We start from the raw sequence: 22,486 nt of genomic DNA on the forward strand, positions 1-22,486 counted from the left end.
TGACGTCCCGGCCGCCATTTTGCTGAGTGTCATTTTTTGAACGTGTCGTCGGCGAAATCAAAATGGAGGCTTAAGTTATTAAAACTGAGCAGCTTTGATCATTGGCTGCTGGACGGCAGGATTAGAGTCCTTCAGAGCAGCAGGCTGAGCATCCTGTCTGTCTGTCTGCCTGCCTGTCTGTCTGTCACTGTCTGCCTGCCTGTCTGTCTGTCTGTCACATCCTGTCTGTCTATCTGTCTGTCTCTCTCTCTCTCCCTCTCCCTCCCTCTATCTGTCTCTCTCTCTCTGCCCCCCTCTCTCTCTGTCTCTCTCTCCCTATCTGCCTGTCTCTCTCTCCCCCCTCCCCCCTCTGATCCCTCTTATTTCATCTCTCTGATGCGTCCTCTACTGTCTTTTGCTCTCCCCTCCTCCCTCTCTCTCTCTCTCTCCCTCTCTCTCTCCCCTCCTCCCCCCTCCCCCCCTCTCTCTCCGGCCAGCTGTCCGTCCCTCGTCCACCATCCCGTCTTCTCTCCCGGTCCTCCCGGTCCTCCCGTGTCTCCTGGCTCGCTCGGTGGCGAGCTATGAAGCGTCGCCATGGGTTTCATGGAGTTCTACCTGGAGATTGACCCGGTCACCCTGAACCTCATCATCCTGGTGGCCAGCTACGTCATCCTGCTGCTGGTCTTCCTCATCTCCTGCATCCTGTACGACTGCCGGGGCAAAGACCCCACCAAGGAGTACGCCCCCGACAACGCGCCGCCGCCGCCCAGCCAGTCGCCCATACGGCTTGTGGTCATGCAGAACTCGCCCGCCTCGTCCCGCTACGAGCCCAACAACGCGGCGGGCCACGGCGAGCCGCCGACGCCGGACCTGAGCCGGGACAGAGGAGAGAGGGAGCGGGAGAAGAGGAGCACTCTGGTCTGAGGAGGAAGAGGAGGAGGACGTGGACAGGGACTCATTTTTACTTTTCAACACCTGGGACGGCGTGGACGAGCTGCTGCGGCAGGAGGTAAGAGCCTGAAATACCTGTGAGGAGGCCAGAGAGAACACCTGTTTGGAACGGTGCCACCGGTATCGAGGCTGGAGACGTGATCCGTGTCTTCATCCTCACTCCACTGTGGAGAAAACAGCCAGCGTTCTTCACCTAAACACGTCCAGAGCCAGACCTCAGCGGTCACATTATCATTTCTGTGATCAGTTATGTCTTTGATCACATGACGACGTCCTCAGTTTGTAAAATGTCCCAAAATAGTTTTAAAAAGTCCAGAAAACATTAACTCAGAGAAAAGGACGTGATCATCACAACCACCTTCTGTTTTCATGTCAATCAGCTGATCACTAACCTGACATCTTACTCCCTCTACGGGGACCAAGACACTGTTTCCCAACTACTTGTGCTGTTTGTTCTCAGGTTAAAAGTCTTCTAAACAACCAGCACAGGTTCACAGTGCACTTTATATAAATATATTAGATTAGAATATTACAGATATTAAACTGTTATTAACACACCGCTCACACACCTGAATGTTTACTGACACTGTGGGGACCTCTGCGCGGTGGGGACCTCTGCGCGGTGGGGACCTCTGCGCGGTGGGGACCTCTGCGCGGTGGGGACCTCTGCGCTGTGGGGACCTCTGCGCTGTGGGGACCTCTGCGCGGTGGGGACCTCTGCGCGGTGGGGACCAAGACGTTGTTTATTTTTAGTTTACCTCTTTACGGGGTGAAGGTTCGGGGTCCCGATGGGTTCAACAACTGATGGACTGTTTCTGTTAAACTTACACATCCCAACAATCTCTCCCAGTCCAGCGACCCCGACACCTCGTTGGCTGGTTGTCAGTGTCCCAGGAGGCTTCGTCCAAACTGAAACTAAACTGTGACGGAGGCTCAGACGAACTTCTGCCATTACAACGATCTCAGTAAATAAAACATTAGTGTTGTAATGAACCGTTAGACCGGCCGCATGCCAACATGCGTGTGAGGTCAGTTGTTCCTGTGAAGGACAGACGTGCACACGGTGCCGTGACAGCCCGCTGTAATCCAGAGCTGTCTATGGATCTGAGCAGCTGATTGGTCCCATGATCAGATTAACAGCCAATCAGAACCTGATTAATTAAAGCGTCAGGCCGGTCTGTCGGCACCACCGGGCAGTTCAGTGTGTAGTGGAGGTCTATAGTGTGTGTGTGTGCTAGTTAGTCAGTGTGTCAGTGTGTAGTGGAGGTCTATAGTGTGTGTGTGTGTGCTAGTTAGTCAGTGTGTCAGTGTGTAGTGGAGGTCTATAGTGTGTGTGTGTGCTAGTTAGTCAGTGTGTAGTGGAGGTCTATAGTGTGTGTGTGTGCTAGTTAGTCAGTGTGTTAGTGTGTAGTGGAGGTCTATAGTGTGTGTGTGTGCTAGTTAGTCAGTGTGTTAGTGTGTAGTGGAGGTCTATAGTGTGTGTGTGTGTGTGCTAGTTAGTCAGTGTGTTAGTGTGTAGTGGAGGTCTATAGTGTGTGTGTGTGTTAGTTAGTCAGTGTGTCAGTGTGTAGTGGAGGTCTATAGTGTGTGTGTGTGCTAGTTAGTCAGTGTGTCAGTGTGTAGTGGAGGTCTATAGTGTGTGTGTGTGCTAGTTAGTCAGTGTGTAGTGGAGGTCTATAGTGTGTGTGTGTGCTAGTTAGTCAGTGTGTAGTGGAGGTCTATAGTGTGTGTGTGTGCTAGTTAGTCAGTGTGTTAGTGTGTAGTGGAGGTCTATAGTGTGTGTGTGTGCTAGTTAGTCAGTGTGTAGTGGAGGTCTATAGTGTGTGTGTGTGCTAGTTAGTCAGTGTGTCAGTGTGTAGTGGAGGTCTATAGTGTGTGTGTGTGTGTGCTAGTTAGTCAGTGTGTCAGTGTGTAGTGGAGGTCTATAGTGTGTGTGTGTGTGTGCTAGTTAGTCAGTGTGTTAGTGTGTAGTGGAGGTCTATAGTGTGTGTGTGTGTTAGTTAGTCAGTGTGTTAGTGTGTAGTGGAGGTCTATAGTGTGTGTGTGTGTGTGTGTGTGTGTGCTAGTTAGTCAGTGTGTTAGTGTGTAGTGGAGGTCTATAGTGTGTGTGTGTGCTAGTTAGTCAGTGTGTTAGTGTGTAGTGGAGGTCTATAGTGTGTGTGTGTGTGTGTGTGTGTGCTAGTTAGTCAGTGTGTTAGTGTGTAGTGGAGGTCTATAGTGTGTGTGTGTGTGTGCTAGTTAGTCAGTGTGTCAGTGTGTAGTGGAGGTCTATAGTGTGTGTGTGCTAGTTAGTCAGTGTGTCAGTGTGTAGTGGAGGTCTATAGTGTGTGTGTGCTAGTTAGTCAGTGTGTCAGTGTGTAGTGGAGGTCTATAGTGTGTGTGTGTGTGTGCTAGTTAGTCAGTGTGTCAGTGTGTAGTGGAGGTCTATAGTGTGTGTGTGCTAGTTAGTCAGTGTGTCAGTGTGTAGTGGAGGTCTATAGTGTGTGTGTGCTAGTTAGTCAGTGTGTTAGTGTGTAGTGGAGGTCTATAGTGTGTGTGTGCTAGTTAGTCAGTGTGTCAGTGTGTAGTGGAGGTCTATAGTGTGTGTGTGTGTGTGTGTGTGCTAGTTAGTCAGTGTGTCAGTGTGTAGTGGAGGTCTATAGTGTGTGTGTGTGCTAGTTAGTCAGTGTGTCAGTGTGTAGTGGAGGTCTATAGTGTGTGTGTGCTAGTTAGTCAGTGTGTCAGTGTGTAGTGGAGGTCTATAGTGTGTGTGTGTTAGTTAGTCAGTGTGTCAGTGTGTAGTGGAGGTCTATAGTGTGTGTGTGTTAGTTAGTCAGTGTGTCAGTGTGTAGTGGAGGTCTATAGTGTGTGTGTGTTAGTTAGTCAGTGTGTCAGTGTGTAGTGGAGGTCTATAGTGTGTGTGTGTGTTAGTTAGTCAGTGTGTCAGTGTGTAGTGGAGGTCTATAGTGTGTGTGTGTTAGTTAGTCAGTGTGTCAGTGTGTAGTGGAGGTCTATAGTGTGTGTGTGTGTGTGTGTTAGTTAGTCAGTGTGTTAGTGTGTAGTGGAGGTCTATAGTGTGTGTGTGTGTTAGTTAGTCAGTGTGTTAGTGTGTAGTGGAGGTCTATAGTGTGTGTGTGCTAGTTAGTCAGTGTGTCAGTGTGTAGTGGAGGTCTATAGTGTGTGTGTGTGTTAGTTAGTCAGTGTGTAGTGGAGGTCTATAGTGTGTGTGTGTGTGTTAGTTAGTCAGTGTGTCAGTGTGTAGTGGAGGTCTATAGTGTGTGTGTGTGTTAGTTAGTCAGTGTGTCAGTGTGTAGTGGAGGTCTATAGTGTGTGTGTGTGTTAGTTAGTCAGTGTGTCAGTGTGTAGTGGAGGTCTATAGTGTGTGTGTGTGTGTTAGTTAGTCAGTGTGTAGTGGAGGTCTATAGTGTGTGTGTGTGTGTTAGTTAGTCAGTGTGTAGTGGAGGTCTATAGTGTGTGTGTGTGTGTGTTAGTTAGTCAGTGTGTCAGTGTGTAGTGGAGGTCTATAGTGTGTGTGTGTGTTAGTTAGTCAGTGTGTAGTGGAGGTCTATAGTGTGTGTGTGTGTTAGTTAGTCAGTGTGTCAGTGTGTAGTGGAGGTCTATAGTGTGTGTGTGTGCTAGTTAGTCAGTGTGTCAGTGTGTAGTGGAGGTCTATAGTGTGTGTGTGCTAGTTAGTCAGTGTGTCAGTGTGTAGTGGAGGTCTATGGAGGCCTCCATGAGGACAATCAGCAGAAACACCAATGGAGGTTCTGGGGAAATCTTTCTGTTCTATCAAATCTCCGTCGCTCAGAAAGTAAAACCTGAAACAGTTCAGATCTCTTCTGGAGGTTCACAGATCTTTAGATCCACTGTTGTTCTGGATCAACATGTTCTCTGTCTTTCTTTAGTCTCCTCTGATGAACAACATGTCTGAAGTCTTTTCTCACTCATTCTGCTTCACTGACTTCTGGAACCTTCTAGCTGAGGTTGGACACATTTTAGGGACATGAAGAAGAAGAAGATCCTCCAAGAGACGACGTCACCAGAAAAAGAAGCAGCAGCGTTCAGAGAGTTCAGAGGGTTAAAGAGGGTTAAAGTGTCTCTGCCTCTGTTCTGTGCTGAACTATCCTCACGAGAGGATAATCACTGTCACAGTAGAAACATCGTGAATCAAACAGGGTCTGAATGTTTCATGTAAATCATGCTAAACCTCTGTAACGTCTACGTAAAGCTGCCGACATGCAGCTTTACGATGTTTCCCTGAACTCTACACGTGGTCTCTATAAGCAGATGAAACTGTTCAAGTTGCTGACGTCAGATGTAGAAAAGTGATTTCATGAGGAAGAATGGTTCTAATTTAACTGAAGAGTGAAGCAAACGACTGAAAATATAACCGAGACAACTTTCAGAAAAGAATCAAGAACTAATTCGTTAACTTATTTGATTTTTTAAGACTGAAAAAGAACTTTTCACGTCCCAAAGACTCAAAGACCAAATAAAAGTGGACTCATGTTTAGAAATGTTTTAGTTTCCTCCTGATTTATAAGAAATATGTGAATGAATGTTTCTTTAGACGTTTCAGATATTAAAAACTTCCCAGCACGACCTATTAAGCACATTTTCATGTTTATCACAATTACTGATACAATTACTTTGAATTGTTGTTTCCAAATCAGTTTAAGTTACTTTGTGAGTTTGTGCATTTTAGTTTAGTTTCTATTGTTTTAAAAATGTTCAGTTTTTAGTTGATAGTAGTTTTTAACAGCATCATCATCCGAAACCTAATATATATAATACTATATTTATTATATATCTATGATATATTTATTATTTATTATATATTTATTATATATCTATTATATATTTATTATTTATTATATATTTATTACATATCTATTATATATTTATTATATATCTATGATATATTTATTATCTATTATATATTTATTATATATTTATTATATATTTATTATTTATCTATTATTTATCTATTATATATTTATTATATATTTATTATATATTTATTATTTATCTATTATTTATCTATTATATATTTATAACAGTGTTTGAGGCTCTGTCTGACCCCCCCAGCACACACAGAGCAGAGCATCAGCTCCCCTCCCCCCAGCTCTCCGGTCCCTGAGGTCCCGGACTGTAAGCTCTTCGTCCTCGGACCGGGCCTGTAAATCCCCCCCCCCCCCCCCAGCATAAAGCCCCACTGGACAGGAATAATGAATGGATGCATGGAGGCGTCACTCATCCCCTTGACGTATGCTGACCGGGGGGGGGCTTACAGTGTGATGGCCTCTGTGGGGGGGTGGAGGTTTACACATGTGGGGGTGGGGGGGGGGGTCAGCAGCTGTTGGTGTTAACGGAGATTTGCTGGATGGTGTTAAAGTCAGCTGATTGTTTGGAGGGAAACACCGCGTTCACCGCTTCATGCTAACAAGCTAACAAGCTAACAAGCTAACATGCTAACAGTTAGCTCACACTGGGGGGGGGGCAGACTGTCCTTTAGCTCAGCGGCCCCCACCTTCCTCATGTCAGACCATGGTTCCACGGACCTTCACTGGGGGGGGGGCAGACTGGGGGGGTACGACCGACAAAAAACAACATCAGCGCATAAAGATACAACTCACCGCTCCGCTGAAGCAGCGGGGGCCTGAGCCGGTCCACCTGGGGGGTGGAGGGTCCCTCAGGTGCCTGTCCCTGCTCCACAGACAGGGTGCTGGGAGGAGGAGCCTCCTCTGCTGGTCGCCACATGTCACGCAGAGCGGGTTTGGCGCGTGAGACTCACCTGTGGCGGTAAATCCAGACTCCTGATGTCTTTTAAAGGCTGCTTTCTTCTTCTTCTTCTTCTTCTTCTGGGGACTCGGAGGCTCTTCTTCTTCTTCTTCTTCTTCTTCTTCTTCTGGGGACTCGGAGGCTCTTCTTCTTCTTCTTCTTCTTCTTCTTCTGTCTCCTCATTGGGCCTTTTCCCCTTTCCAAACACCTTGCGTGACATGTCACGTGACCGAGACGAGCGTCTTTACCTGTCTTCACCTGTGTCAAGAGACACAGGCGGATGTAGTTGGGAGAGAATCCGGTCATTTTTCAAAATAAAACATCTTTCAGACTGATCATCAATAAAACATTTATTATTATTATTATTATTATTATTAGTTTATTTATTTTTTACGGTACCAAACAAAACTAGTTTTGTGGTGTCACGTGTAGAGATTTGTTGATCACGTGACTTTGTTCAGTGTTAGCATGTTGCTATGCTACGGGGCGGACCAATCAGAGCAGCTGGGGTCTTAAAGAGACACGAGCCGAAGAAAGCAGGTGGACGTGGAAACATGTTCGAGTCACACCTGCACGTGATTTTAGAAACTGTGGACGGGATGAAAACATTCTGGATGCCCTCACGTGCAGCGGGACAGATGTGCATTAGCAGCTAGCAGCTAGCAGCTGACAGCGACCCGTACAGATAGTTTGGTGTTGCCTGGATACACTGATCCAATCTGATCACTAACTTGTGTTTAGTCACTTTGGTGCGTTAGAGGGTCAGTTTGGATCCAACACAACATCTGCATAACACACAATAACACAGACCAGCAGCTCTGATGTTCTGTGAGGTAAAATTAGTGTTTTTGCCAATGGAGTCTGGTGGAAGAGAGTGTTCAGATCGTAATAATCATTTTCAATGCTATTTTCCCCTCGTGTTCATTTATCCTATCAGCTGAACTTAAATATTTTATTGATTTTTTGTTGTACTTTTTAGTTTAAAATTAATTCCATGTGTTTTTGTCTCACGTTTTTGAAAGGTCTCTGTCACACCTGCTGAAAAACATCAAATCCCAGAAGCCCCTATAATTCCTGCCGCCAGCCTCCGTCCAGCTGCGGCGCTCAGACCCTCAGACGGACTCGGCCACGTCCCATCATCAGGACCGGCCGACAGACTTTACGCCCTTCGGTCCGTCACCACGTCAGACTGGACCGGTCGGCTGACAGCGGTGGACACACACAGAACATTAATCTAACTTGATGTCGGCTCCATCGTGGCCATCTGATGATATGAGCACCAATAATGTCATAAAACTCTTCACGGTTTCATAGATACCATCTGCCTGAATCTAAGAGATATTTGTCAAATGCAAAATATTTAAAAGCAAACTTTTCACCAGCTGCTGCTCCTCCTCAGTCTGCTGTGCTAACAGCTAACAGCTAGCAGCTAACAGCTAACAGCTAGCTGAATATTTAAAGGGCAACTGTGGTTATTTTTAAATATGGGAACTATTTTTAGATATTTTGGGTTTGAAATGACTAGTATGTATAAAAAGTTATGGAAGTGGTCCAGTAGATCACCTCAGCCAGCAGCCACCAAACGGGCTGCAATGGGATCTTCTGAGCTAAAATCCCTGTTTTAGTGAATGTAGTCTGGTGTGTGTGCTGTTTGTGGTTAAACCAAAAGGATCTTCCAGGTCTCTCTCTGTAGGGATCCTTTCCATGATGATGTCACACACTTAGAATAACACTCTGAGCCTGTCAGTGGATCAAACAAGCTCTTTTAGTGGACCTACTGTGATCAGGTGCAGTTGTCCCAAAGGATCACGTTGCAGCCATTGCAGCCCGTTTGGTGTCTGCTGGCTGAGGTGATCTACTGGACCAGTTCCAACACTTTTACTACCTACCAGTCACTCAGTCACCAGGATGTGGACACAGAGGACCAGGGGGGGAAACAGTGGAGTGACCAGCTTTAAATGCTTAAAGTTAAAACACAGGTGTTTTCCATAGTTAGTCAGAGAACTAGCAGCTAGTGTTGGTAAGGCCCAAATAACTCCAGATCAGGTGTCTCAGTCAGGTCAGAGGGCAAACGACCAAAACAGAAGTCTGTTCAAACAGCTGCGTTTCCAAACCGCAGCTTCGTTTAATCACGTAATCTCTGTAATGATGTAATATTATTCATACTTAAAATCTTTTCTGGGAGAGCGCACCGTTAATCTGCACCAGTTTGTCACATCAGAATCATTTCAGATGGACTCATGAAAAAAGCTCTTACATAAACAGAAACCCTCGTAATGAGCGGCGCTCTGAGGCACGATGGGTCTGAGCTAACGAACCGATCAGGAAGCCTTCAGTGTTTCACCTCCTGCAGACTCCAGCTGATCATGTTGGAGGTTTGTGATCTGGACACTTATGGATCTCAGTCACTGTGAAGCTCCTCAGAGAGCAGGTTCAGGAGGATCGGGGGCTTCGCTCTCCGCCGCTTTTCTGTGTGTTTCCTTGTAAAAAGGCCCAAAACAGATTCATTTCCTGTCTTTTATTCTGCCTGCTTCTGACCGACGGTCATCGTCGGTGTTCTGTGCACCCAAATGGCTAACTGGCCTAATCTCCGCTCCTTCCTGAAACCACACGACCCCCCCCGACCCAAAAGACTCTCTGCTCCCACGTCAGCTCGTCCCGGCCGCTCATTGGCTGCGGCTCCGTCTGACAGATGATCCGACTCGTGCCGGCGAGGCCCCGACCGGACAAATCCTCTTACATAAAAAAGCAGCGCACCGCCAGCTGAGCAGCCGACCAATGGCTGCGTCCCGTCCACAACCGTCACCCCCCCCAGATTCCATGTTTGTGGATTATACAGCGACCGCCGCAGAGCATTAGCAGCATGTATTATGTGTTTGTTTTTGCCCTCTGCTGGTTTTTGTCTGCGGGGGGGTTACGTAAGCTCCAGGTTGGTTTTGTCAGACCACCTTAAAGCTGAAGTCAAGCTGAGCTCCTGCTGCGCATCAAAGATGTCAGATCTTGTAACGTGATGTTGTTCAAACCTCCAACTCTTATATTTATCTCTAGTTTGGATCCTCAGCAGCTCTCAGAGACACATTTTCATGTTTTTTTGTTCATCTGTGGAGACAGAGCTGGTGTTCGGGCTCCTCCTCATCCGTCCTGTGGACAAAAGGCAGAGATGTAAAGTGATGTAACCACGGCGACACTAATCCTGCCGACACATCAGAGAAATTAATACAAAGAGGAAGATTAAAGTCAAACGACCTGCAGCCATCGAGGTCAAACAACAGCTTCTTCCTATCAAACTCTTTTATTTTGTTTTTTTATTTGATTTGATTTGAATTTCTTTATTTGTTTTATTTTAGTTTTGGACTTTTTAATGTATTTTTTAAGTTGATTCAAACATTCTCCTGTTATTTGATGAGGACGATCGGCACAGACAGGTTCAGCTAATGTTCAGCTCTTTATTATAACGACCAATACAGAAACACGAACGATCAGTTCACGAGAAAACAGCAGGTCCAGCCAGCTGACAACGTCCTTCAGCCTCGTCAGGGTTTAAAACACATCGAATAAAAAAACATCATTAAACGTTGCAGAATCAGGATGTTGTGTTGAAAGCTCCGGAGAAAACTAGTAAGTGAACCTTGAGTTTAGATGATTCTGTCCAGATTCATGAGGCGTTCGTCTGAAAGTTTATCTACTGACCTGCAGGATGATTATTATTAATGACTAATTATAAATATTGATAATAATCACTAACTAACTGACTGACTGAGTTAGTTAGTCAGTTAGTCAGTTAGTTAGTTAGTTAGTCAGTCTGGTTGTCGTCCTTCAGCTGCTGTTTTCCTCTCTGGAGGAGTTTTTTCTGTTTCTGTCAAACGATCGAATGACTCTGGAGTGAATCTTGTTTCCACCGCGGAGAGACGAAGCCGCTCGTGTTCGAACGGGAACGAACTTATTGTGTTTAGTTTTTGTTTGTTTGTTCTGTCTTAAATGTGTAAAGACGATAACGTGATCTGAAGTTTAAAGGATTTAGATTTTATTTACCTGCTGAGAACAAAGAAAAGTGTGAATCTGAATAAAACCTGGAAACTGAGCTGTTGTTTTTACTGACTGATTAGAAGAAAGAAGTGCTGCTAATTAGCACGTTAGCATTCTAACACACTCCAGCTAACCGTCGGTATGTTAGCACTGTCATTAGCAACTTAGCTGACGTTAGCATTTAGCTCAAAACACCACTGAACGAATAAACACCAGCCGACAGCGGACGATGTTGGTGTCAAACAGAGCTTTCACCCAGCAGGCCGCTGATCCTCCTCCGACTGACGGTGGAAGTCAACATTTAGTTGCCTAAATGGAACCGTTAGCTTAGCTTAGCTTAGCTTAGCTGTGTGCGTAATGTAATGAGGTTATGAAGGCTGGTCCCCATCTGTCCAGCAGTCACCTGTTCGACCCGTTCTGTCCCTTTAAGACGAGGACGTGTTAGAAAAGAGACGAGAGCCTCTTGTTCCTCTGAGAGCAGGAAGACAAAACAGTTCCACTTCCTGGTAGAAAAGTACCAGGATGTTCCTCATCATGGGCCCACAGAGCCTGGAGGACTAGTACCTCAGGCCTGCTGAGCTGGCTAACTTCCTGTTAGCTCTGTGCTAACTTCCTGTTAGCCCTGTGCTAACTTCTAGATCTAGATATTTTCGGACTGAATGGATCAAACTGACTGTAACATAAAACAAACATTTACAGACGTCTTTCACAAAGTGAGTCTGAGGGAAAAAGGCCCAAAAGGCCAAACGGTGTCACATGACGGACGCCACAGTTTGGTCACCTGTAGTCCACAGCTAGTTAGCATGTAAGCTAACAACAACGACAGGCTCTCTGGACTTCGGTCCGTCAGCCCGTCGGTGGACAGCAGCTGACTGAAGACTGAATTACATCACGAGCTTTCTGTGTTTTTGTGTCACTTTGGAGTAACTTGGTGTTGTTCTGTGGTTATTTTCAGTTTCTCTGGTTGTTCTTTGGTCTTCACAGATTCTTCTAGAGCTTCAGAGTCAGAGTTCATCCTGACAACTAGAACCCTCTCAGGTTTATATAGTAGTTAGTATCATAAAGGGGGGGTAAAGACATTTAGCTGTAGTGTTTGGAGACCCCCCCCCCCCACACACACACACACACTACATTGGTCATGTTGTGTTTTCAACAGGGAACATTTCCTCCTAAAAGCGATGGAGGGATTAGCAGCACCCTGATCTGCCCCCGTCCACTCCCAGAGATGGGATTACATAACGCCAGCTGAGCGGGTGATGAAGGGGGGGGGCAGGAGACAAAGTGAATGAAAAGGGCCGAGCACCCCCCCAGTCAGATGTGTGGACACGCTTCACCTCATGAGCTCATTGGATCAGTTCACGTGTTTTTATTTTCACTGGATGAAGAAGTGAAAATAAATCTATTATTATTATTATTACTAGTGGGACTTTACTGCAGTGAAGGCCTCCTCCTCCTCCTCCTCCTCCTCCATGAGGGGTTTACTGTGATCCACAGACAGCTGCTGCCCCCCAGTGGTCACTGTCAGACTGGCCTTCACCACCATCACCATTATCATCATCATCATCATCATCATTCAGACCAACTGATGAAAAGAAACAAAGATTAAAAAAAAGACAAGAACAAAGAAAATAAACCACACGTTTTCATCTGCAGCACATTTTATTAGATAGATCCATAAATCATATATATATATATATAGATATAGATATATATATATATATATATATAGATGAAGTGCTGCTGTATTAAATCATATTAAATCAGTAATAAGGAGCAGGACACTCGGCTCAGTTCCTCCCGTCCTTCTTAGAATAAACTCCAAAGATAATAAATAATAAATTGTTATTTCCAGTCTTGAGAAAAACACTTTTTCTGGTCCACAAAAACTTCACTAATAATCAGCATCAGTGTTTTACAGGATAAAATCTGAACAGGAACTTAACGTTTTAACTTTTGTGAGGTAAAATCAGTGTTTTTGTCAGTGGGGTCTGGTGTGAGATAACCACTCTCACCAAACTCCACTGACACAAACATTCATCTTACCACTTAGAACATGGGACTGTTAGTTTAAAGGGTTAGTTCATGTAAACTCACCATTTAAAACACCAAAGTCACACAGTAACACAGACACACTGACTGATGGAGGCAGCAGCTCCTGTGTCCTGTTCTCTAAAATCCCTGTTTTAGTGAATGTAGTCTGGTGTGTGTGCTGTTTGTGGTTAAACCAAAAGGATCTTCCAGGTCTCTCTCTGTAGGGATCCTTTCCATGATGCTGTCACACACTTAGAATAACACTCTGAGCCTGTCAGTGGATCAAACAAGCTCTTTTAGTGGACCTACTGCTGCTGGCTGAGGTGATCTACTGGACTTGGAAGATCCAAAGAAAAAAGAATCTCTCTTATAAAAAAGAAGCCGAGACACAAACTTGAACTTTTATTCATTTATTCTTATTCTGATCATGAGAAACATAATCGAGGACAAATATAGGAAAAATATCTTTGAACACAGATTGAACAGATTGAGAGCTGCAGCGCTGAACAGCAGGATGCAGGAGAGAGAAACCACAGCGAACAGAAGGAACAACTGAAGAAGAAAACAGGGTGAATACATTCCTCTGGGCCGTCAAGCTATTCACACGTAAGCGTCTAAACGGAGGCTGAAGGAGGAGGAGCGGAGCACCTGGTGCAACAGCAGCCTGAGGATTGAATCAGCTGCACCTGCACAGGTGTGACGGGGGTCAGAGGGGCTGAGGTATTTCAACTACACAGGGAGGAGAGGGTCGAACACGAAACGAACCCTGGAGGGTTTCCGTAATGCCCATGCGTTTTGGTAACATGTCTGAATATATTCATGTGGCCCCTCCCAAAGTACACAGGAAATATCTATGTAGGAAAACAGGCTGTACAAAAACAATAGCTCTGTAGAAACATTAAAACCTTTAATATATCAATATATCCTTTATAGACTGTGTTCTTTTGGTCTGTAGTAAAGAGTACTAAAGTGGCTCCACGGTAAAACACAACACCGCTCACCCAGCGTTTCAAATATACATTCATGTCTCACTCGGCCACCGGGGGGCGCACTCCTCGCTGCGCTACACTTTGGAAAAACACGACAAAGAGAAAGAAATAGAAATAGAGCTCATGCCAAAGAACCATCTATTGCACTGACAGTTTGGTTTCTATGAGTTAAAGAAGAACAAAACAAAAACCTGTTCAGACTAAATCTGTAGTCTTTGTGTTTATTTGTTCCACCTTCTCACACTGTAAAAGCAGGCGGCGGTCAGCAGACCTTCACTGGATCCTGGGGGTAACAGGGAGAAACCCTGAAAACTAAAGACGTATTCTAAAGGAAGGACAGCGATCAGCCGACAAAGCTCGGTGACGATTTTAGTGGAAAGCAGCAGGAGAAAGATGCTGCTGTCTGCTGGACTGGTCACAAACTAAAACAACATAAAGATCACAGAGGATCTACAGCCAGCTGCTTATGACACAACTTAGTACGGAAGAAATGTAAAAATGTGACACAAAATATTGACTTAGAACAATTATATTGATTTAAAAATGATTTCGCGGCTTCTGCATACTGATTGACCAATCAGAAGAGCGGGCGGATAGCACCAGTGTTCAAGAACCAGAAGTCCTGAAAACAGCGTTGTGAGAGTTTGAGGCTGAGATCAGCTCCAAGTAAAGACTGACGACAACATGACTCAGCTGTGTGTCCCCGCCTCCGTTAAAGCTGCCTAACGCTGCCGTAACGCTGCCAGATGAGCCGTGTGGCGGCTCCACGGTGCTTTAAAGAACCCGTCAGGCTGAAGCACCTGCGGAGTTTCTGTTCCAGCATGTTTCCTAAACTCTAAACTCTAAATTACACTTTAGACTTCAGAAGTTCTCCTCTGGTGTTCCGACGTATCGTGGCGTCGACTTTATCGCCGCCGTGGCTGTTTGAGATGTTTGGTGAAACGGAGGTTGTGTGAGCAGGAGGAGAAACGATCGGCGATGCACCAGATGACGTCTCATGTAAACTTATTATGTAACTTTAACGTGAACACGTGCTAATTATCAGTTTGAGCCCAATAAATCCACAAGTTCAAACTTTTTGTTCACCAAGTTACAAAAAGTGAGTTCCTCTGTTTGAGTTTTTCCCCCAATGTTTGTAGCTCTATGGTGGAACAGACTGACCATTAACTGACAGACACCAGACACAAACACTAAAACACTGACCAGCTGACGCTCTTCCTGTGTGGGAGCCAATCAGAACCCGTCCTGCCTGAGGGCCCCGGTGATGTCACAGCAGAGGTGACATCACAAGATAACGTCTTTAATGTTAGAGATTAAAAACACAAGAACAAATGTCACCGAGATGAAGTGAAGAAGTGATGAAGTGAAGAAGTGATGAAGTGAAGAAGTGATGAAGGTGAAGAAGTGATGAAGGTGAAGAAGTGATGATGAAGCTACACGACAGCAGGTGGCTGAACATTCATGTCACAGGGAGCAGAACCAAGGCAGGTATGTACATGTGAACAGGTGCATTGTGGGAGCACACCTGCACGAGGGCGGAGTCTGTGAGGGGAGGGCAGAGAGCGAGGCGTCGGCAGGTCTAAAGTGCCGTTATGGTACAGCGGGGGGGGGGGCGGAGGTCAGAGGTCAGACGTCAGGAGGGTCCACGGGGTCCCGACAGGTGTGTGTGTGTGTGTGTGTCCTAAATAACGGGCTCGACTCGCTGCGGCCGCCGTCTCTGGACAGCTGCTGGGCGACGGTTGCCGTAGCAACAGATGGAGACATCACAAGGGTTTGGTTCAGCTCAGAAAGAGGAAACACATTCTGTCCATCAGGTCGTTTAAAGTCTGGAACGAAGCAGATTTAACCCTTCGTGTGCCGCGAGTCGAGCCATCAGGTGTGTGTGTGTGTGTGTGTGTGTGTGTGTGTGTGTGTGTGTGTGTGTGTGTGTGTGTCCTCACAGCAGCCTGTGCTGTGCCTCGTACTTGGCCAGGACGTTCTTGGTGCGTCCCAGCTCTTTCCTCAGCTCGGCCACCTCCCGCCTCAGAGCCGAGTTCTCCTTCTCCAGGAAACTCGCCCGGATGGCGATCTGGTTCTCTTTGAGCCGCCGGGCGTCACGGGAACGCTTCGCCGCCAAGTTGTTCTTCCTGCGCCGGGCCCAGTATTTGTCATCCTGCTCGAAGAACACAAGGGAGGAGAGGAGATGTGAAAAACAAGGGAGGTCTATAGTGTGTGTGTGCTAGTTAGTCAGTGTGTCAGTGTGTAGTGGAGGTCTATAGTGTGTGTGTGTGCTAGTTAGTCAGTGTGTTAGTGTGTAGTGGAGGTCTATAGTGTGTGTGTGTGTGTGTGTGTGTTAGTGTGTAGTGGAGGTCTATAGTGTGTGTGTGTGCTAGTTAGTCAGTGTGTCAGTGTGTAGTGGAGGTCTATAGTGTGTGTGTGCTAGTTAGTCAGTGTGTTAGTGTGTAGTGGAGGTCTATAGTGTGTGTGTGTTAGTTAGTCAGTGTGTCAGTGTGTAGTGGAGGTCTATAGTGTGTGTGTGTTAGTTAGTCAGTGTGTCAGTGTGTAGTGGAGGTCTATAGTGTGTGTGTGTTAGTTAGTCAGTGTGTTAGTGTGTAGTGGAGGTCTATAGTGTGTGTGTGTTAGTTAGTCAGTGTGTTAGTGTGTAGTGGAGGTCTATAGTTAATTAATTAGATTCAGCTTGGACACATTTCAGGGGTGTGAAGCTTGTGAAACGTCCCCAGCAGCAGAGTCTCTGGCCTGCAGCCACACACACACTTTGTATTTGAACAAATTAAAAGCCCAAATCCTCTCTGCCTGCCCCCACAGGGGCCAGAGGGAGGGTCACATATAAGCCTCTTAACCAGGAGAACACGCCCCCTCCCCGGAGAAGGACCAATAGGAGAGCAACGCATGTATCCCAGCATGCCGTGCAGGTTTAAATCCAGTCGATTATAATCAGCACTAATGGTTCGATCTTAACATTTAACAGAGATCCAAATGTTCCTGAAGCTCTTCACTCACTGTTCAGATCTATCATACAGTAGAGTTTACCTATATTTCATCAATATATATATTAATATGTTTCTACCCATGATCCTCCCTGTCCACATCCTGGTGTGTGAGTGACTGGTAGGTAGTAAAAGTGTTGGAACTGGTCCAGTAGATCACCTCAGCCAGCAGACACCAAACGGGCTGCAATGGCTGCAACGTGATCAAAGCCACCAGACTCCATTCACAAAAACACTACTTTTGGTTCGTAACAACGCAGGAGCTGCTGGTTCACTGCTGCCTCCATCAGTCAGTTCGTTTGTGTTGTTGTGTGACTTAAAAGGTGTAAAGAGTTTGTTCAGATCCAACATAATAATTATTTAACACATAATAACACAGACAAACTGACTGATCGAGGCCGCAGCAGACCAGCTGCTCCTGTGTTCTCTGAAGTAAAATCACTGTTTTTATCAATGGGGTCTGGTGGAAAAAGACAGAGTTCATCTTGTCAGAACCAACTCCAAATTACCTTCAGGTCCTCGGGGATGAACACCTTGCGAGCTTTCTTGATCATCGGTTGAGGTTTCAGCTCCTCGGCGGAGAACTTGCGTTTGCGGGGGTCGAACATCTCCTGGCCCGGCACGCTGGACAGAGCCAGGTCGGCCGGGTCGGGCTCGTATCCCACGGGAACCTGGATGGAGTCCGGGTCGATGGGGCTCGGAGTGTTTCTGGAGCTCGGGAGGCCTGGAGGAAGACGCGAGTCAGAGGTCAGAGGTCACGGACGTCACACCTGCTGTCTCACCTCACCTCGGTAAGACAGACCAAACTGTCTCACATCGATAATTAAAAACCTGATGATCGTCCGATTATAAAACTCTAATTAATAAACAAACAAAACAAACTCTTCAGTAACCACATGGAGAGAAGACATTAAAATACATCTATTTTAAATCAATAAAAGCAAATTACAGCAGGAAGCACTCTAAATATTAACTAGGGAATATTAGGATTAAATTATTACACACTTTGAAGGAAGTTACCTACAACACATTTAGAGTTAGAATATTCACAGTGAAATGTTTCTTAGATGCATCAACACATAATAAAAAAAACCCCAGAAAAAACACATAATTTTTCTAATTCTTAACTGTGTGCTTTTATTTTTTTTGTCTGTCCCTTTGAGCTGCTGTAACAGCAACGTTTCCCCACTGAGGGATCAATAAATAAATATCTTATCTTATCTTATAATTACAGCACTGAGAGTAAACAATCAGTGGATTATAATCATTCAGGCATGAATGTGGCTGATGTGCTTCTTTATCAGCAGGAATCATAATCATTTACTGGTTCATCTATAGTTTGTGTTAAAACTCTAAAAACATCAGCAGCAGTCGAGAAAAGTTCCTCAAGATTAAATTTACACACAGAAATGTTCTAAAGCTGCAGTGACGAGCTGCAGCCTGCAGGTGGAGACACACCTGCAGGCTGCAGCTCTGTGAGAGTGTGTGTGTGTGTGTGTGTGTGTGTGTGAGTGCGTGTGTGTGTGTGTGTGAGTGTGTGTGTGTGTGTGTGTGTGTGTGTGTGTGTGTGTGTGCTCAGGTGACAAACAGGAAGTGCTGGGCCATGACAGTGTGTGTTTCCTGTAGTGAACCCTAACGGTCAGTGTGTTCACCAGACTCCACCACTACAACATCGTCTGTCACAGAAATATTTAGAATAAAATATGATATTAAACACGTTAACAACCACACTGACGTTTCAAGTGCTTTAAAATGTTCAGTAGAGTCGAACAGATGGTCGGTACTAAAGCATTCTGGGATACCTGGCGGCCAGAAGTCACCACCTGATGCATCCTGGGTAAAGTGGGCGGGATCACAGCGGCTAGCGGCGGGTTTTCCGACTCTGTGCCCGTCCCGTGAAGGGGTCGTGTGTGTGTGTGTGTGATGTGGAGGAGCAGCAGGACAGCAGCACATGATGTTCCTCGCTGCCTCAAACGTGGCGCCGCCAGACATCCTGACACGTGTGTGTGTGTGTGTGTGTGTGTGTGTGTGTGTGTGTGTGTGTGTGTGTGAGAGCCGCTCAGTCGTGGTTCCTGGTGTTTCCCACAGAGCTCAGCTTGTGTCTCAGGTTTGAGGGAATAAATCTATGAATCCACGTTTCTACACAAACACCTGAACTACTAGTACTGAACTTCAGCACTAATCCAAAGTATTTCTACTGTACAGAAATATTTTCTTATTATATCGGATTAAGTTTTAAGTTAGAAAGAAAACTGTTATATCGCTCTCTGCACCCACACCAGACTCCATTCACAAAAACACTCATTTTAGCTCACAGGACACAGGAGCTGCTGGTCTGCTGCTGCCTCCATCAGTCAGTGTGTTTGTGTTATTGTGTGTTACACATATATAGTATTGATCAGAACTGATCCTTTAAATCACCAAAGTCACACAGTAACACAAACACACTGACTGATGGAGGCAGCAGCAGAGCAGCAGCTCCTGTGTCCTGTTCTCTAAAATCCCTGTTTTAGTGAATGTAGTCTGGTGTGTGTGCTGTTTGTGGTTAAACCAAAAGGATCTTCCAGGTCTCTCTCTGTAGGGAAACATGATTAGAAATGAAATCAGCTGGACAGAAATGTATTTTCTAGAAGTCGGGACTTTTTACTTCTCCACACTTCCATCTTTGGCTTCTTTACAGATTTTTAACACAAACATAAGAAGAGTTAATTAAAGCTGCAGCTGACGATTGTTTTCATTATCTTTTAATCAGCCGATCATTTTTTATTGATTTTATTTTATTATCTCAGCCCCACGGTGTCTCCAGCAGCGCTGAGGCCGCTGACGGGTGTTCGTTTTTGGGGATATTTGGGTCATGAAACGGTGTGAAGAGCTCAGAGCCGCTCAGCCTGGAAAAGGCCTCACTGGGAGCGACGACAGGAGGAAACACTTCAGGCTGTCGTCTAACAAGCAGGATGAGGATGTTTGCCCCCCCCCCCCACCTACTCTCACTCTGTCAGTCATTATGTGGTGACCCCGGGCCGACCCTGGCCGTCCCTGCCTCCTTATCTGCCGGACAGTCACAGGACCTGTGGGAATACAAATATGCCAGATTATGCCGTAGATTACTGGCTATATTTAGACATGAGAGCAGCAGATTACTGCTCGGCTCAGGCTGCAGTTTGCTGCTGTGCTGAGAGGCAGAGACACGTTTAAGATCACCTGAAGGCTGCAGAGAAACGGGGAAATAGTCATTTTAGAGGAAAATGTGCTCATTTATCCAGATGTTGATGCACCAACGGCTCCATTTCTACAAGTGTCTCATTTCCAGATAGAATGTAAAGGGTCACTCCACTGTTTCTACCCATGATCCTCTCTGTCCACATCCTGGTGACTGAGTGACTGGTAGGTAGTAAAAGTGTTGGAACTGGTCCAGTAGATCACCTCAGCCAGCAGACACCAAACGGGCTGCAATGGCTGCAACGTGATCCTTTGGGACAACTGCACCTGATCACAGTAGGTCCACTAAAAGAGCTTGTTTGATCCACTGACAGGCTCAGAGTGTTATTCTAAGTGTGTGACAGCATCATGGAAAGGATCCCTACAGAGAGAGACCTGGAAGATCCTTTTGGTTTAACCACAAACAGCACACACACCAGACTACATTCACTAAAACAGGGATTTTAGAGAACAGGACACAGGAGCTGCTGCTCTGCTGCTGCCTCCATCAGTCAGTGTGTTTGTGTTCAGTGGCAGTTTGGTGTTAATTCAGGTTATTTAAAAAATTTTAAATTTAGTTCATTCAGATCCAAGCTAACATGTTAAAATGCCCTCTCTAAAATCCCTGTTTTAGTGAATGTAGTCTGGTGTGTGTGCAGAGAGCGATAGAACGGCTGTTTGTGGCGCGTGTGTGTGTGACCGTGTGTGTGTGTGTGTGTGTGTGTGTGTGTGTGAGACTGTGCCTGTGTGTGTGTGTGTGTGTGTGTGTGTGTGTGTGTGTGTGACTGTGTGTGACTGTGTGTGACTGTGTGTGACTGTGTGTGTGTATGTGGTAAGATTATTAGTTGATGTGAATGTAAACACAGAGTTGGAAACTTGGTGTGTGTGTGAGGGTTCCCGCCCCCCTGGCCTACTTCTGTAGAGAACACTATGTTCTTAAAACACTCGTCTCACACACACACAGTCTCACACACACACACACACACACACAGTCTCACACACACACAGTCTCACACACACACACACACAGTCTCACACACACACAGTCTCACACACACACACACACAGTCTCTCACACACACAGTCTCACACACACACAGTCTCACACACACACAGTCTCACACACACACACACACACACACAGTCTCACACACACACAGTCTCACACACACACACACACACACACAGTCTCACACACACACAGTCTCACACACACACAGTCTCACACACACACAGTCTCACACACACACAGTCTCACACACACACACACACACACAGTCTCACACACACACACACACACTTTGATCTTCCACTCTGAGGACGGTGGGGGTCAGCTGACCAACAGACCCCTTCACTGACCACCAAAGCTGACGGACAAACTGCCGTCGGACCAAAAGATTCATTGATCCGGAGGCTCAGACCCCTGACAGTCAGGACCCCCCCCCAGTCCCCCCCCCCAGGTGTACAGTGTGTGTCTTACCTGCCCTCACCGGGCTGCTGTGCAGGCAGTTTGGAGAAATGACGCTCGTGTGTACGGAGGTGGAGGCGTGGCTGCTGAGGTCCATCACCGAGGGCGCCGGCGTGGGCGGGGCGTGGGGCATGACGGGCGGCTGGCGCGCGGCGTGCGGTTGGTGCTGGTTGTGGTGGTGGGAGGGGCTGGAGGGGATGCCGTTCTCGGACAGGAACTCCTCCAGGTCCATGTACTCCAGCTGGAAGCTGTCTCCGTCGTAGGGCAGGGTCTTGTCCCAGAGCGTGGGGCCCAGGAAGGCTGACTGGGGGGCGCTGCGCTCCTCCTCCAGGTTCTTCTCCTTCTCCTGCTCCTTGCTGAACGCTGCACAGGTGGACGGGGGGGGGGGGGGGGTCAGTCATTACAAGGCAGAAAAACTAAACTCTTCCCGTGTGAACACTGGATCCTGACCGACTAACAGTCCAGTTCTTGTAAGACCACTACCTGGACAACATTCTCTGTTGGACCTTTAGGACACGTGGACATTATCTGCTGATATCGTTCTTCAGCACAGCTCTTCTACAGACATTTAAGAAAAGCCCACCTTCCTGCTCAGAGGGTGAAATGTGTTCAAGACTTGTAAACCAACAGTGTTTGGAAGCACACAAATGTTTTCAAGACGTTGTTGAAGGAATGAAACAGGAAGCTGCTGGAAAACTAAACAGGAGTTTTAGTGGAATATTCCTTTTCTCCAGCCTCAGTGGTCGACAGGGTTAACGTGATGGTCGTGACAAAGACCAGACATCCACACTCACACTGGGCTCTGTGACCGTAGCTGATAGAACAGCTTTAGCTCCTAACCGCTCGGTCTCAGCGTGAACATCTACGCTGACGACGTCACTTTAATACATTCCTACATGAATCACACACAACTTCAACAGTTTTGTAGCCTGGACATCAGAAGGTAACAGTGAGGACATCAAAGGGGATCATGGGTCCGAAGAGTCAGAGGGCGTTCACTGACCTCTTCAAGGTCCCACAGGAGCCACCAGGGTCCCTTTGGCTGGTTCTAGTGATTCAGAGTGTTTTAGTGACGCCTGGTGGAGATCTCTGATCGT

The 22,486-nt window shown here is 46.3% G+C and overlaps 2 protein-coding genes across 2 annotated transcripts in view; one reads left to right on the forward strand and one right to left on the reverse strand.

Moving 5' to 3' along the window:
- The first annotated feature begins 573 nt into the window (after positions 1 to 573).
- Positions 574 to 903, forward strand: smim36 (small integral membrane protein 36). The gene has a single exon (XM_070852509.1). It carries the CDS (start codon positions 574 to 576, stop codon positions 901 to 903), a length of 330 nt encoding a protein of 109 aa, XP_070708610.1.
- A 14,769-nt stretch (positions 904 to 15,672) lies between these two features.
- LOC139220021 (hepatic leukemia factor-like) overlaps positions 15,673 to 22,486 on the reverse strand; it is a 7,573-nt gene continuing 759 nt past the window's right edge. Inside the window, exons 2-4 of the mRNA XM_070852059.1 lie at positions 21,402 to 21,752; positions 17,233 to 17,447; positions 15,673 to 15,888 (exon numbers count right to left, since the gene is read on the reverse strand). Of these exons, the coding sequence (XP_070708160.1) occupies positions 15,673 to 15,888; positions 17,233 to 17,447; positions 21,402 to 21,752 (782 nt within the window). The remainder of the gene's footprint in view (positions 15,889 to 17,232; positions 17,448 to 21,401; positions 21,753 to 22,486) is intronic.

The sequence above is a fragment of the Pempheris klunzingeri genome, chromosome 20 (genome assembly GCF_042242105.1).
Source record: "Pempheris klunzingeri isolate RE-2024b chromosome 20, fPemKlu1.hap1, whole genome shotgun sequence".
NCBI lineage: Eukaryota > Metazoa > Chordata > Actinopteri > Acropomatiformes > Pempheridae > Pempheris > Pempheris klunzingeri.

Coding starts and splice junctions, on each gene's coding strand:
- smim36 (XM_070852509.1), top strand. CDS start 574: ATGGGTTTCATGGAGTTCTACCTGGAGATTGACCCGGTCACCCTGAAC.